The sequence below is a fragment of the Toxotes jaculatrix genome, chromosome 21 (assembly GCF_017976425.1).
Source record: "Toxotes jaculatrix isolate fToxJac2 chromosome 21, fToxJac2.pri, whole genome shotgun sequence".
In the NCBI taxonomy this organism is placed as follows: domain Eukaryota; kingdom Metazoa; phylum Chordata; class Actinopteri; family Toxotidae; genus Toxotes; species Toxotes jaculatrix.
The window spans coordinates 9,049,282-9,061,172 of NC_054414.1; the positions used below are offsets into that span (position 1 = coordinate 9,049,282).

The 11,891-nt window shown below is 42.0% G+C and overlaps 1 protein-coding gene across 2 annotated transcripts; it reads right to left on the reverse strand.

Moving 5' to 3' along the window:
- Positions 1–119: 119 nt before the first annotated feature.
- On the reverse strand, positions 120–11,847 carry rnf40 (ring finger protein 40). Of its 2 annotated transcripts, none has more exons than XM_041067033.1 (20): positions 11,792–11,847; positions 11,146–11,294; positions 10,785–10,952; positions 10,102–10,411; positions 8,943–9,143; positions 8,574–8,695; positions 8,237–8,383; positions 7,801–7,875; positions 7,496–7,615; positions 7,180–7,359; positions 6,816–6,951; positions 6,437–6,558; positions 6,000–6,259; positions 5,486–5,603; positions 5,220–5,369; positions 2,385–2,594; positions 2,166–2,291; positions 1,228–1,368; positions 990–1,091; positions 120–565 (listed from the first exon to the last, which is right to left on the reverse strand). In XM_041067033.1, exons 2-20 carry the CDS (start codon positions 11,281–11,283, stop codon positions 389–391), a joined length of 3,003 nt encoding a protein of 1,000 aa, XP_040922967.1. In that variant the 5' UTR covers positions 11,284–11,294; positions 11,792–11,847; the 3' UTR covers positions 120–388. The 2 variants fall into 2 exon arrangements, with proteins under 2 accessions (XP_040922967.1, XP_040922966.1); XM_041067032.1 differs by having other exon boundaries at positions 2,385–2,597.
- Positions 11,848–11,891: the final 44 nt, after the last annotated feature.

Here is an 11,891-nt window from a genome sequence, read left to right on the forward strand (position 1 = left end):
ACTAAAGAAATATGTAAAAGTGGGCCCAGTTTGTCAAAAGAGAGGATGTTTAAACTGGCAAGAACGGCAAAGAAAGGAAAATAGTGCAGAGCATTTCAACATGTAAGAACATCACGGTCTACACAAACAACTGCGTTTATTAGCAACATCACAACTGTCTCAGTCAGATGCGTCACCGTTTGGTCACCAAATTAATCACCAACTGGCAATGATGTGGTAAAACAAGTCTTTTCAAAGAGAGATTTAAAACGGGGGAACACACTCATCTGATATCCCCAAAATGTCTGCTTCTTTGAATAAATCTGCAGCTCCTTTGTCTTTTCTCTATTCTTTTCTCTCCTTTGGTTCTGTCTACTGTTTTCTCTTTTCGCTTTCACCTCTATGTGAATTAGGTGATGTAGATGCGGTGAAAGTCGTTGGCTCCGAAGGCGCAATTGCACTTGGGGCACTTCCTCTGTCGGGTGTCATAACGCATCTTCAGACATTCATAACAGAATACATGGAAACACTTGGTGAGCACTGTCTCCTTGTCTCGTGTGTTGCAGCAGGGGCAGCGCAGCTTGGCCTGGAAACAGATAAATACATCGTTCATGGGCCAAATAGCGACTTGCGTGTGCTGTTACTACTTCTACTCATTGTATGGTAATACAGCTAATACTTGAGGGTGTAGCAAGTAAGATTCTTGATATCCCCAAAGCACATAGTGACTGTAATAGTTGTAGAGGTTTGAGCTCACTTTGTGGCCCATACTCAGGAATGAAAAACTACCACTGCCAGGCCATTAAGCAATTGACAAATCTGGAGTATTTGCATTAAGACATATTACTTTTTCACTAGACTGTTGTATTTCTGTCAACAGTCTACTTCAGATTGTGCCAGGAAGCTGGTGGTGTTTTTGTAACTCCTTTGTCACTAACAGAGGTCAATTAAAGTCATAAATTTTTCTGCACATAAACAACCCTCTTCCCTTCCCCTTCCCTCATTCTCACCTTGTACTGGTTGATCTCCTCCTGCAGGATCTCATCAGCGTCAGAGTAAACCTCCACCTTCTTCTGTTTCTCCAGCTTCCGTCTCAGCCTGGACAGATCCTCCTGGAAAGGCCCGAGGAGAAAGAGTCATTAGAGCTGCGAGCCGATTGTGATCCTCCCGTCAGAATTTCAGGAGTAGCTTGTGCGAGTTTGGACAGAGTTTGGAGCGATTTCCCTTTTCTCCTGAATTACAACATACCTGCGCTCGTTTCAGGTTGCTGCTCTCCCTGTCTCGGGCGGTGCGGTTCTCTGCCACAGAGACCTGGATCTCCTTAAGCTTGGCCTGCGTGTGCTCCAGCTGCACCTTCAGGTCCTCTGCCAGCTGGGCAGCCTCCACCGCCTGCAGGAGGGAAGTAACCGGACACACTCAATAAAAAAACCTAATGATGAGATTCCTGAGTTATAATGTGGTGGTACAGTAGTAGAGTCTTTGTGCTTCAACTTTAGAGATTCAGTTGTGTACTAACTTAAACAACAGCACCACTGCTTTTGCATTTTTAATCATATTCACAACAGACTTTGTATATTTTCCATCTTCATAGCTTTAACACAATCCCTGGTTACAGTTAAAGTAAACATCCCTTTGTGTGCTTTCAGTTATGTTTTAATTTTATTGTTGTGGTTGTTCCTACTTGTGAAAGTAAGATTAAATGTGAAAAAAAAAAAAAAAAAATTAAGCTATGCATTCATGTAAGCGACAAGGTGACCTCATTAACTTTTCCCCAGAGCACTCCTCCACACATTGAGAGTCTTCTCCAGAACTTGGGCTGTGTTGGAAATTACCTAAAGTATGGCACGCAAGTAGGCACTTGACCGCTTGCAAAACTTGAGAGTGTGGGAATCGGGACTGACGCTGGATTTAATTTGCTAACAATGTAGCTCGTTAGTGCAGTGTTTTGTGGCAACACCACCACAAATCTTGGATGTCAGAATTTTTCACAAGCACCTAAACACACCACAATGATGATATGCACATGTATGACTTCTGGCACAGGATATTATCCAGATCCACTTATAATGCTTCTCAGTGTTTATATATACAACCGTATGACATCTGGCAGCAATCAACTCAGGCACTGATTAGCAAATCTAAAGTGTGAGAGTTGACAGCATGACCGACAGCATCTCTCTCCTCACCTTCCTCTTGTTGAGTTCTAGTGCTTGTGTCCGGACAGCCAGCTCTTTCTCCAGAGCGGCCAGCGTGCTCTGAAGGACGCCTTCTTTTTCTTCTAGCTTCTGCACAACCAACAGCTGGGCGTCCACCTGAGAAAGGCAGCAACTAGTTAATATTTCAGTTCCCAGACACAATGGAAAAACATCATTTCTGCATTTTCAGATTAAGAAGTCGCACATCACCTGGGTTTTGAAAGTGAGAACTTGGTCAGCCAGCTCCTCCTTCTCCTCTTTCAGCAGCTTGTAGATCTGGTTCGATTTGATTCGCTCACTCATCAGCTTGAAATTGGCATCGTCCTTCTCCCGCAACTGCTGCAACAGCCGGCTGTTCTGCTCCTGCATGTCCTCGAAGGCCTGGCCTGTTACATCCATCTCACTCAGCAGGGCTTCCTCCTCCTCAAGAGACGAACAGGTGTCAGTGATCAAAGTATTTGTTCTTGCTTCTTGACTCCATTTTAAAAACAGATGGGCCCCGATTTCATCAACATTTGTAGACATTCATAAAAAGTACTGTACGTGCTGAGGGCATGCAATGTAGTTTTACTTCCAAGTCATATTCCCCCCCGAAAATCTATGCATCATTGTAGATAATGTTCTGTAGTCACGGCAGACAATAACTAAAACTAATCCATATGTATGAAATAAAAGTTTTCAATGCGTTCAGAGCATTTATTTCATTTTCTACACATTTAAAAGAAATCACCAAGATCTACTATTCCTAACTTCCAAATAAACAGAAAAACAACTTATCATCAGTATAAACAAAGAAAATATGATCCTTTGCTCACCAATGTACCACCACATTTCTAAAACATGCATCTCTCAATCTGAATCAAAATAGTGTTCAGTCTATGTGGGATCTTTTGGTATGAAGAGTCACAGATGTGCAAAGTTGTAAAATTTGATGGTGCCGTCATCATATAACCTGATGCAATAAATGGCATAACACCTTCACTGGCCCGTTTATGATTATGCATCTCGACATGAACTCACACCTGGTTTGTTTTATGTGCTACAAATACGGCTACAAATTTCACTTTGCCGCATTTGCTTCGTTTTGGTTCCCACTTACAAGCCAACTAGGACCTATAAACAAAAGTCACATGAACTCACAAGTAGCTTGTTTATTGGATAGTTTTGGCAATCGGTCATCCTGCAAAGTTAAATTCGGGCAGCCAGAATATGAGGGGAACAAATCAAACTCATCTAAGTCCAAAACAGTGTAGTTGCTGTACTTTACACCAGATACGAAAGTCAAAGTAAAGAGCTGAGTATATCATTATCAGTCCAGATTGTGTTTTGCCTTCTGTTAATTATGTTCTGCTAGACCTCCCAAGCATGAGGAACAGCAGGATATCAGATCTCAACATCTGTCTCTCTTATGGTTGTAATATGGTGTGGCACAACAGTTAAAATAAAATTTTCTATATTTGATTTCATTTTATTTTCAGTGCTCAAGGACAAAGACCTAGATTTTTTTTTTTTAGATGGTCTTCATACAGTTATTTGCCTGACAGCAAAGTTCACACACATAATGTAACTCAAACTAAGTAAGTGCTCGAGACAGCTTGTGTGACGGGTGAAGATAATATGATTCATATTAAATAATAAGTTTCTAAGACTGGTCGTTTTTAATGTAGCACATAGGTCAACAGCTGAATGAATATTATTGTGACAAGAGTATTTCATTACCTAATGTGGGTGTGTCCACCATCTACGCTTCTCAAGTTTTACAATTGCGATAACATTACTTAACCAGCATTTGACCCTGGTCAGAAATTTGTTTTATATTTTCCATCTCATGCGAGCCTGCTCTCTTATTCCCTAAGTTTTATGACTTACTAATGACAACACAGCCATGTAAGTGAGCTATGATCTGACAGTATTTTACATACTTTGAATTTATCAGCGCGGCTCACCCAGAAAGATTTTTGTTATCGTGTCTGTGTTGATATATTTTACCCCCTTAAATGCTGACACAATCATTTCGTAGTGCTTCCCTCCTTTTCTGTAATGACTAAAGTCTCAGTCTGTTATAATCTCAGTTGAAATTTGAAAAATTTGTTCAAGGGTATGCTGTGCCAGACATGACATAACAGCGCACTGTGGCGATCAAAAATGAAACTTGGAAGGTAAACATACATACAATGCTTATGAAAATCAGTTTAGCATATGGTGTGTAGGGGGGTTGTTTTGTAGTTTCTGTAATAAAAATTCCTTTTACGATGAGGTTTCTATCTTTGGATAGAAACCTCATCCTCATCCTCAACCGCTGCCATGATGACACCTTTCTAGTGCCGGTAGATGTTGTTTGTACAGTACAAGATCAAAGTTTAAAAAAATATAAGCTTGAAACTTAAAGATTTTTCGTATCCTTTTACTAAGAGCCACAACAACCTTGTGATGTTATAAAATGTTGCCGATAGACTTGCATGAAGAACCAGCCAATCAGATTTAAATTAGAGGCCACAGAGTCAGATTTCAGTTCCTCTTTAGTGGTCTAAGATTAGGTGAAACTCTTTCTTAGGCAAATGTGATACTCATTGCTCTACAGTCATTCTTAACACAGCTGGCTTGTTTATATTTATATCTGGTACAGCCCCAGAGGTTTGAAGCTCACCTATACAGGGCTGATGGTTCATGTCTCTTCTCTTGCTGGTTTAAAAAAAAAATGTATGTGTTTAGAAAGTGGAAGAGGGTTATATTTGATCAGCCCTGCTATGATGGGTTACATTGAAAAACATTTTGTTTGAGCAAAAGCTGACAAAAAATGATTTATTTGATGGCTGACACTGAGGCGGCTGAATCTTTTCTCCCATTAAAATATTGGTGTACTATGTAGAAGTAAAAGTAAAAGTGATACACAGCCTATTGTTTAAGGTGCACACAACATTATGTGTGTTATACCATCCTGTTTCCTCATATTTCCTGTCTCTGTACACTGACACAGTGCCAAAAAAGAAGAAGAAAGGCACATGTTCAGCCTTCAATGTCTGAGAGAACAAAACACACAAATACCTGCTTAGTGGCAGCAAGTTTCTTCTGAAGATGCTCAATGGTCTCTTCTGCAACTCTGATCTTTCTGAGGGCATCTTCATCAGCCAGTTTCTTGCTCTCCTTTCTCTCCCTCTCCTCTAGCTCTCGCACCCTCATCCTCAACTCATCCACCTGGATGGGCATGGGACAAGTGTTTTGTTATCAGCAGCTAACAAACAGGTTTTCTATACAAGTGGAAAAAAAATATGCACAAGAATGACAGAGAGGGAAGACACCAAAAAACAAACCTCGGCTTTGGATTTACGCTCAGCTGCCATGAGCTGCACTTTGTCCCTCTGCTCCTTTGGAGCTGACTTGTACATGTCCAACAAGAGCTTCATCTCTTTCTGGGACTCCTGGGCTTTCCTGATAAGTTAGAGGCGACACGGAGATTACATTAACATTAGCAATCACATCAGTGTAATAAGCACACTGCTTCTTAGCTCATGATCACACTCTTGCTAAATGATGTTGCTGGTAAAGCAGAACGCTGGGCCCCTGAAGAGCAAAGTAAACAGCTACTAACTATACAAAACACAACAGTAGTAGAGACTTTCTTTGCAGTCTTTGGTGATGCCAGGTTTCTGTGAACAGTCTGTAATCTATCACTGCACTGCACAATTGCCTACTTTGCTTTTAATGATGAAAACTTTGGCCTCAAATATGACATTTTTAACTCATGCAAGGAACAATATTGTGAGAAAAGACCAAACAAACATTTTATTAACAATGAAAGTGGAGTCAAAGAGAAGGGGGATGTACTTGAGTTCTACTCTGAGCATCTTCAGCGTGTCCGAGTCTTTCCTCTTCAGCTCGTCGCTGCGCTGTCGCTCTCTCTCACGCTCCCTCTCTCGTTCTCGCTCAGCCTCCCTCTCCCTCTCCCTGGCCCGCTGCCTCTCCAGTTCCTTCCTCCTCTCCTCCTCCTCCTCCTGGTCCTCCTCCTCCTCTTTCTTCACGTCGATGCTATCACTTGTCGACTCCTCAATTATCAGAACCCCTGTGTCACCACTCTGACAACGCAACTGTCGATGAAGCAAAAGAATCCTTAGCAATTACTGTTAACGTTATTTTCTTCTGTTCTGATTAAAAGAATTACACTTTTCAGAGGAAATGTATCACTACTAATGTTTCAGTTTTTCTTAAAATACTGATTCTCAATAAAACACTGTGACCATTGCACTGTGAATCACGCCCTCTACCTTATTGATCTCCATCTGTGTTTCCCGCAGCTTCCTCTTATAACGCTGCACGTCACCTTTCAGCTGAAGATTGTGGTTCTGAAGGCTGCTGATTAAGTGTCGCATCTCCCTGTTGATTGGCCCTGAGAGAGCAGACACCAAGGAGGAAATTCAGACACACACTGCACAGTCAACATGTGGTTTGGTTAAGAGTCATTCAGCGTTATCTGGAGCTGTAAATGACACCAACTGCAGTATGCATATGAGTGAGGGCATTATACTGTATTAAATGACACAGTATGATGTAACATCCTCAAATTACTGTAATTCACAAAAGAAGTGTTTGCATTGACCTAGCATCTTGATCTTGATCAATGTGGGTGTGCGTTTGAAAACGTACCTGCTTGCTCATTGGCTGCCAGGTTCTGCTCAAACTCGATGCGCAGCATCTCATACTCTTTGCGCACCTGGGCCAAGGTATCCTCCAGCTGGATGACCTCGGTCCGCAGCTTCTTCTGAAGGGACAGCTCATCACTCTGAACAGTTGAAAACACCAAGACATTGCTGATCAAGTTGCCCAGAAGCAGCAATAATACACACATACGTAAAAAGAAAAAAAAATGAAAGAAAAAACGGTGGAACAGAAACACTTTGCTAAAGTCAGAGAGCAGCTAAATATGCCAGGAGTCTTATGTTTTCTCTAATGAATAAATCTTGTTTATCTCCACAAAAGCAACTTTCCACAAACATCCTCTAAGAATTACCTCCATGTGCTCAATCTGTCGGAGGTGGGCGTTCTTTGCAGTGAGAAGGAGTGCCCGTGCCTCATCCAGCTGGGTTTTGACCCCGAGAGACTCATTGTACAGCAGGGAGAACTGAGACTGCAGACATTTGTACTCTAGAGTCTCCTTCACAACCTCTTCTGGAATATTGCGCAAGTCCATCTGAAAATTCAGGGTGTAGGTTGAGATGACGGCAAAGCTTGAACAATGGAAATCTGTTACCACACTACACTGACATTCATAGATGGGGAAAAAAATACTTGTCTTCTTTCCTACCGTCAAAATACTTAATCTTTACCTTGAGCTTCTCACTCTCCCTCACAGCATCCTGGAGCTCCGCCTGCAGTTTCTCCAACTCTGCCATGCGGCTATTTGCTAACTCCTGGTTGTGCTCCAACTCTGCATTGAGACTTTCAAACTAAGGTGAAAAAAGGACAACATGTTTTAGGAGAAATGCGCATGGTATAACAACACTGTTTTGCCAGCAGAAGACTACTAATGAATTAAAACTTGCATCTGAGATATGAAATCTGTTATATTCAAAACACTAGGCATATGTTCCACAAAATTAATTGCAAAGGTGTGTTTCCTATGAACACTCACCTTCTGAATATTCAGTGTAATCTGGCCTCCAGGTAGCCCACCCGAGCTGCCCGTGCTGCTATATCCAGACTTTAACTGCAGACACCAAAGAGCAGAACACAGATTATGAAAAAAGAAAATAAAAAATCAGGATAGGAAAAACAACTCAAGAACACACTGCACACGTACACACATCCTATGACATTCAGACCATGCGGGTCTTCCTCATGTTCAGACAACTGATGCAAACAATACAATTCTGTCAATGTGTGTATCAACGGTGGGATGTGCATCAATAAGAGCAGCTGGCTTGACACGCTTTGATGCTTAGAACCTTATCAATTTCAGCTCAGTATGAGAGAAACAGCAACATGAGCCTACGCCTTGAAGACAGATAACAAAGCTCACAAACACACACACTGAAGAAAGACACATTGACAATGTTATACAAATGCACCTGCTCCATGGCCTCTGCAAGATGTTTGTTGAGCTTTTGTTCCCTATTGCGGAGTTTCTCTATGTCCCACTGCAGGTCCTCCACTGTCGTCTCCATCTCAGATACCTTGGTCTCAGAGCTGGTCACCTTGTCCACCAACTCGTTGTACTGCAAAAGAGCAATACATGACAACACCGTAGGTGAAGAGTGCACATCAAAATCAGTGGCTATGTACCTACAATTTTTCTCATTCACATTCTCCACCCATTTCTCTGACATGCACTCTCATACTTGCACACATACACAAATATTCACCATACACGCTGACACCCACAATCCAACGGCGAGGACATCATACCTCCATAGACATCTTGTGGTGTCGGCCCTGCAGGAGAGTGGCCAGGTCTCTCAGTCGACTGTTCTCTTCCAGCAGAGTGTGGTTCACGTTGATGATGTCAGAGTGGCTATCATCTTCACATGCTGTTAATGAGGATCAAGTTAGCAGTGTCCATTTAGAGTGGAGCTGATGGGTGTCAAGAAAACCGTGCTCACATTTACATACAGCAACAACTTTATACTGTCATATTAAACTCTACTGACAGCAAGTAATCATTTCTAAAGTAAAACATGCTGCAGGTATTCCTAGTTCTTATTTGAATGTATTGTATGTGAGTCATTGGTTTATCATACATGAATGAATCAGTAACAAGCGTGTCTCAACAGTTACCTGCAGCCTGGACCTGCTTGCACATGTCGTCGATGCGGCTGTGCAGCCTGTCATAGACGCAGACCAAGCAGGCAATGGCTTCCTTGCTGAACTGCATGCGGTCCTGGAGGTGCAGGGTGAGCTCCTCCTCGCTGCTGTGCTCCAGCGTGGCCAGGAAACCCTTGGCATTCTCACTTAGGGGAGGAGGAGGCGGTGGTGCATCTGAACATAGTAGGAGATAAATACAGCTACAGAGCTTAAAATTGGTTTATGATAGCCTGAAATTCTACGTGCTGTTTGTCAGAAGAGTTAGCCAAAACATATGAGGAAGCTAAATCGATTACCCCATTTAAAGATACAGCTGAAATTTTTAAAAGGGGGTTATGCCATCGTCAATTTCAGGAACCCTACCATCACCACTCCTATCCTAATCAGTGCAACTGAGGTTGAGTGAGTCTGCAGTTTCTGGTTCCTGGGTGTGATCATCACTGAGAGCACAACACATCATGCCTGGTGAAAAGGGCCCAACAACACCTCCACTCACTCAGGCAGCTGAAAGAGGCTGAGCTCTAACAGCAGATCCTGGTCACCTTCCACTGATGCACCAACGAGAGTATCTTCAACTAACTGTCCCCCACTGGTGTGAAAACAGTTCAACCTTAAACCGGGAAACACTACAACGTATGGTAAAGGCAACCCAATGCCTCATCTGTATCAGTTTACTCCCTTTGCAAGACATTTACAGGAAACACTGTCAGGCTCAGAAACAGCATCATAACACTACTGAACTCCTTCCTCCACCTGCACTGTATAAAAAGCTTGAATTAAACTGAATTCAAATGTAGTTATGATGTTCTTCCCCTCTGCTTTTGCCTTTATTTTCATCTTAATGAAACAACGACTCCATTTGAAATTTTATTGGCATTTTATGTCACATACATGTTCTTACATTTCCCTTTACTCCCATGCATAAGTGTTAAAATGACTTATTTGAAGCATTTTTGCACAACGTTAACATGTTAAACTATAAGCATACTAAATTGTATCAACATAATAAGAAGTTTGGGATTTAAGGTGACTATGGTGGAAACTAAATACGGTCTAATTATAGCAGTTCATAGATGCAGTCAGCGACCAACAATTTCCAGAGATCAGTTTAGTTAGGAAAAACCCTGCTTACCTATTGTTGAGTCCTGTGATGGCTCTGTCGTTGTCATCAACTCTTCTGACCCAGCAGGAGGAGGAGGCTGCTGCTGCTCCTCCTGACACTCCTCCTGATGCTCTTCTTGCTGCTGCTCGGCCTGCTCCCCCTCGTTCTGGGTCTCTGGAAGAGGAGGTGGAGGAACAGCAGAGGTTGGTGAAGCCAGACTGACCCCATCTTCCTCCATTGGTGTGGGATCAGGGAGAGGGGCCGAAGGTGGGGGAGGAGTAGATGTCACCGGAGCTTCTGGCTCAATACGTTTGCGTAGAACTTGCACGTTCTCTTCCAACTGCAAATTAGAAACACAAGGATTGGAAGACATGTTAATCCTCTGTTATAAAAAAATCACTATAGGTTTATTCCAAAAACTGAATCCTGGATTTAAAAGATCTTTTGATTACAGATACAGTGGTACAATCACAGACGGACACTGCACAATAAAAAAAACCCTTCTGATTGGTGACTTTTACATGAAAAAAGGCAAAATACAACACACTGGGCTAAGTAATTAATTTACATGTATTGTACATATCACAATTGGTTTTATACGTGGCTTGGAGAGAATGATATAGACCCAGTCCAGTATTTTCTAAAAACAGGATTCAGGAAAAAGAAGAAGATTAATACTGTTACTACAGTCTAATCAAAAGTGCAGAAAGTACCTGTGACCAGTAGCGGTTGACAATTAGGAGGGTGGTGTCATCAGTGGCTTGTCTCTTCTCCAGCTTCTCAATTTTTTCCCGTAACTCATCCTCCATCGCTTGTCTCTGCTCCAAGCGCTCACAAAGTTTCTTATTCTTGAACTGGAGCACCTTCATGTCCATTTCCTCCTGCACAAAACAAACAGATACCACGGTAAGGACCATCAGAGATTCTGAATGTTGTTTGGCAAAAACACAAAAAAAAAGAAACAAAAAAACGCTGAAATAAACTACAATATGCAAAGTAAGCCATCTTGGTCGAAGTAGCACTAAATAGACTACAAATACTGACTTCAGAGAGTAAAAGCTTAAAGTAACTGACCGTAGAAGAGACTCCAGCTATTCGAATGGGCTCAATGAGAGTGGTGGTGGTCTTTTCCTCTTTTTTGCTTTTCTTCTCAGGTGGGCCAGGGGGGCTGTCCCCTCCTGAGGGACGCTTTCCTCCCCCAGCACCTGACATCTTTCCTTCCCCTGTAAGAGATCAAACACGGCATGAAATCTTCGCGTAGGTCCAGCTTAAAGAAACTACGCGTTCATTGGGAGAACTCATTCATTTGGTGACAGCTAACAACAGCATTTATCTTATTTCACTAGCGTAGGACCACTGATTTTAAACCGTTCAAAATACTGCTTCTCTGGTGTTCATATAACAACATGTGTTTCTGAAAGGTTGTGCGGATTGTTATTGTATAAGCCACTGGCTGAAAAGCTACCAAACAATTTTTAATTCGGCATTTCTGCAACGGTTAACGCACATTAGCAAGCTTGCTAACGCTAGCTATGCTAATGCTAACGATTAATTCTCCGGGACCTGTTTGGCTAAGCGGCGCTCTTTGTCCATCGTATTTAATCACTGGTGCGCTGCATTTTTATTCACTGATCATTACTGCACACGTAAGATGTTCTGTAAAGAAATTATACTAGCACAGAAACGTATAAGCCGTTTTCTGACAAATATTACTACAAACCTTCACAAGAACCGACTGAAAATGTAAGTCAGGACATACAGGGAAGCTACAGGAAATGACGACAATGTACTTCCGCGGAGTTTTTACTTTATAAAGCAAA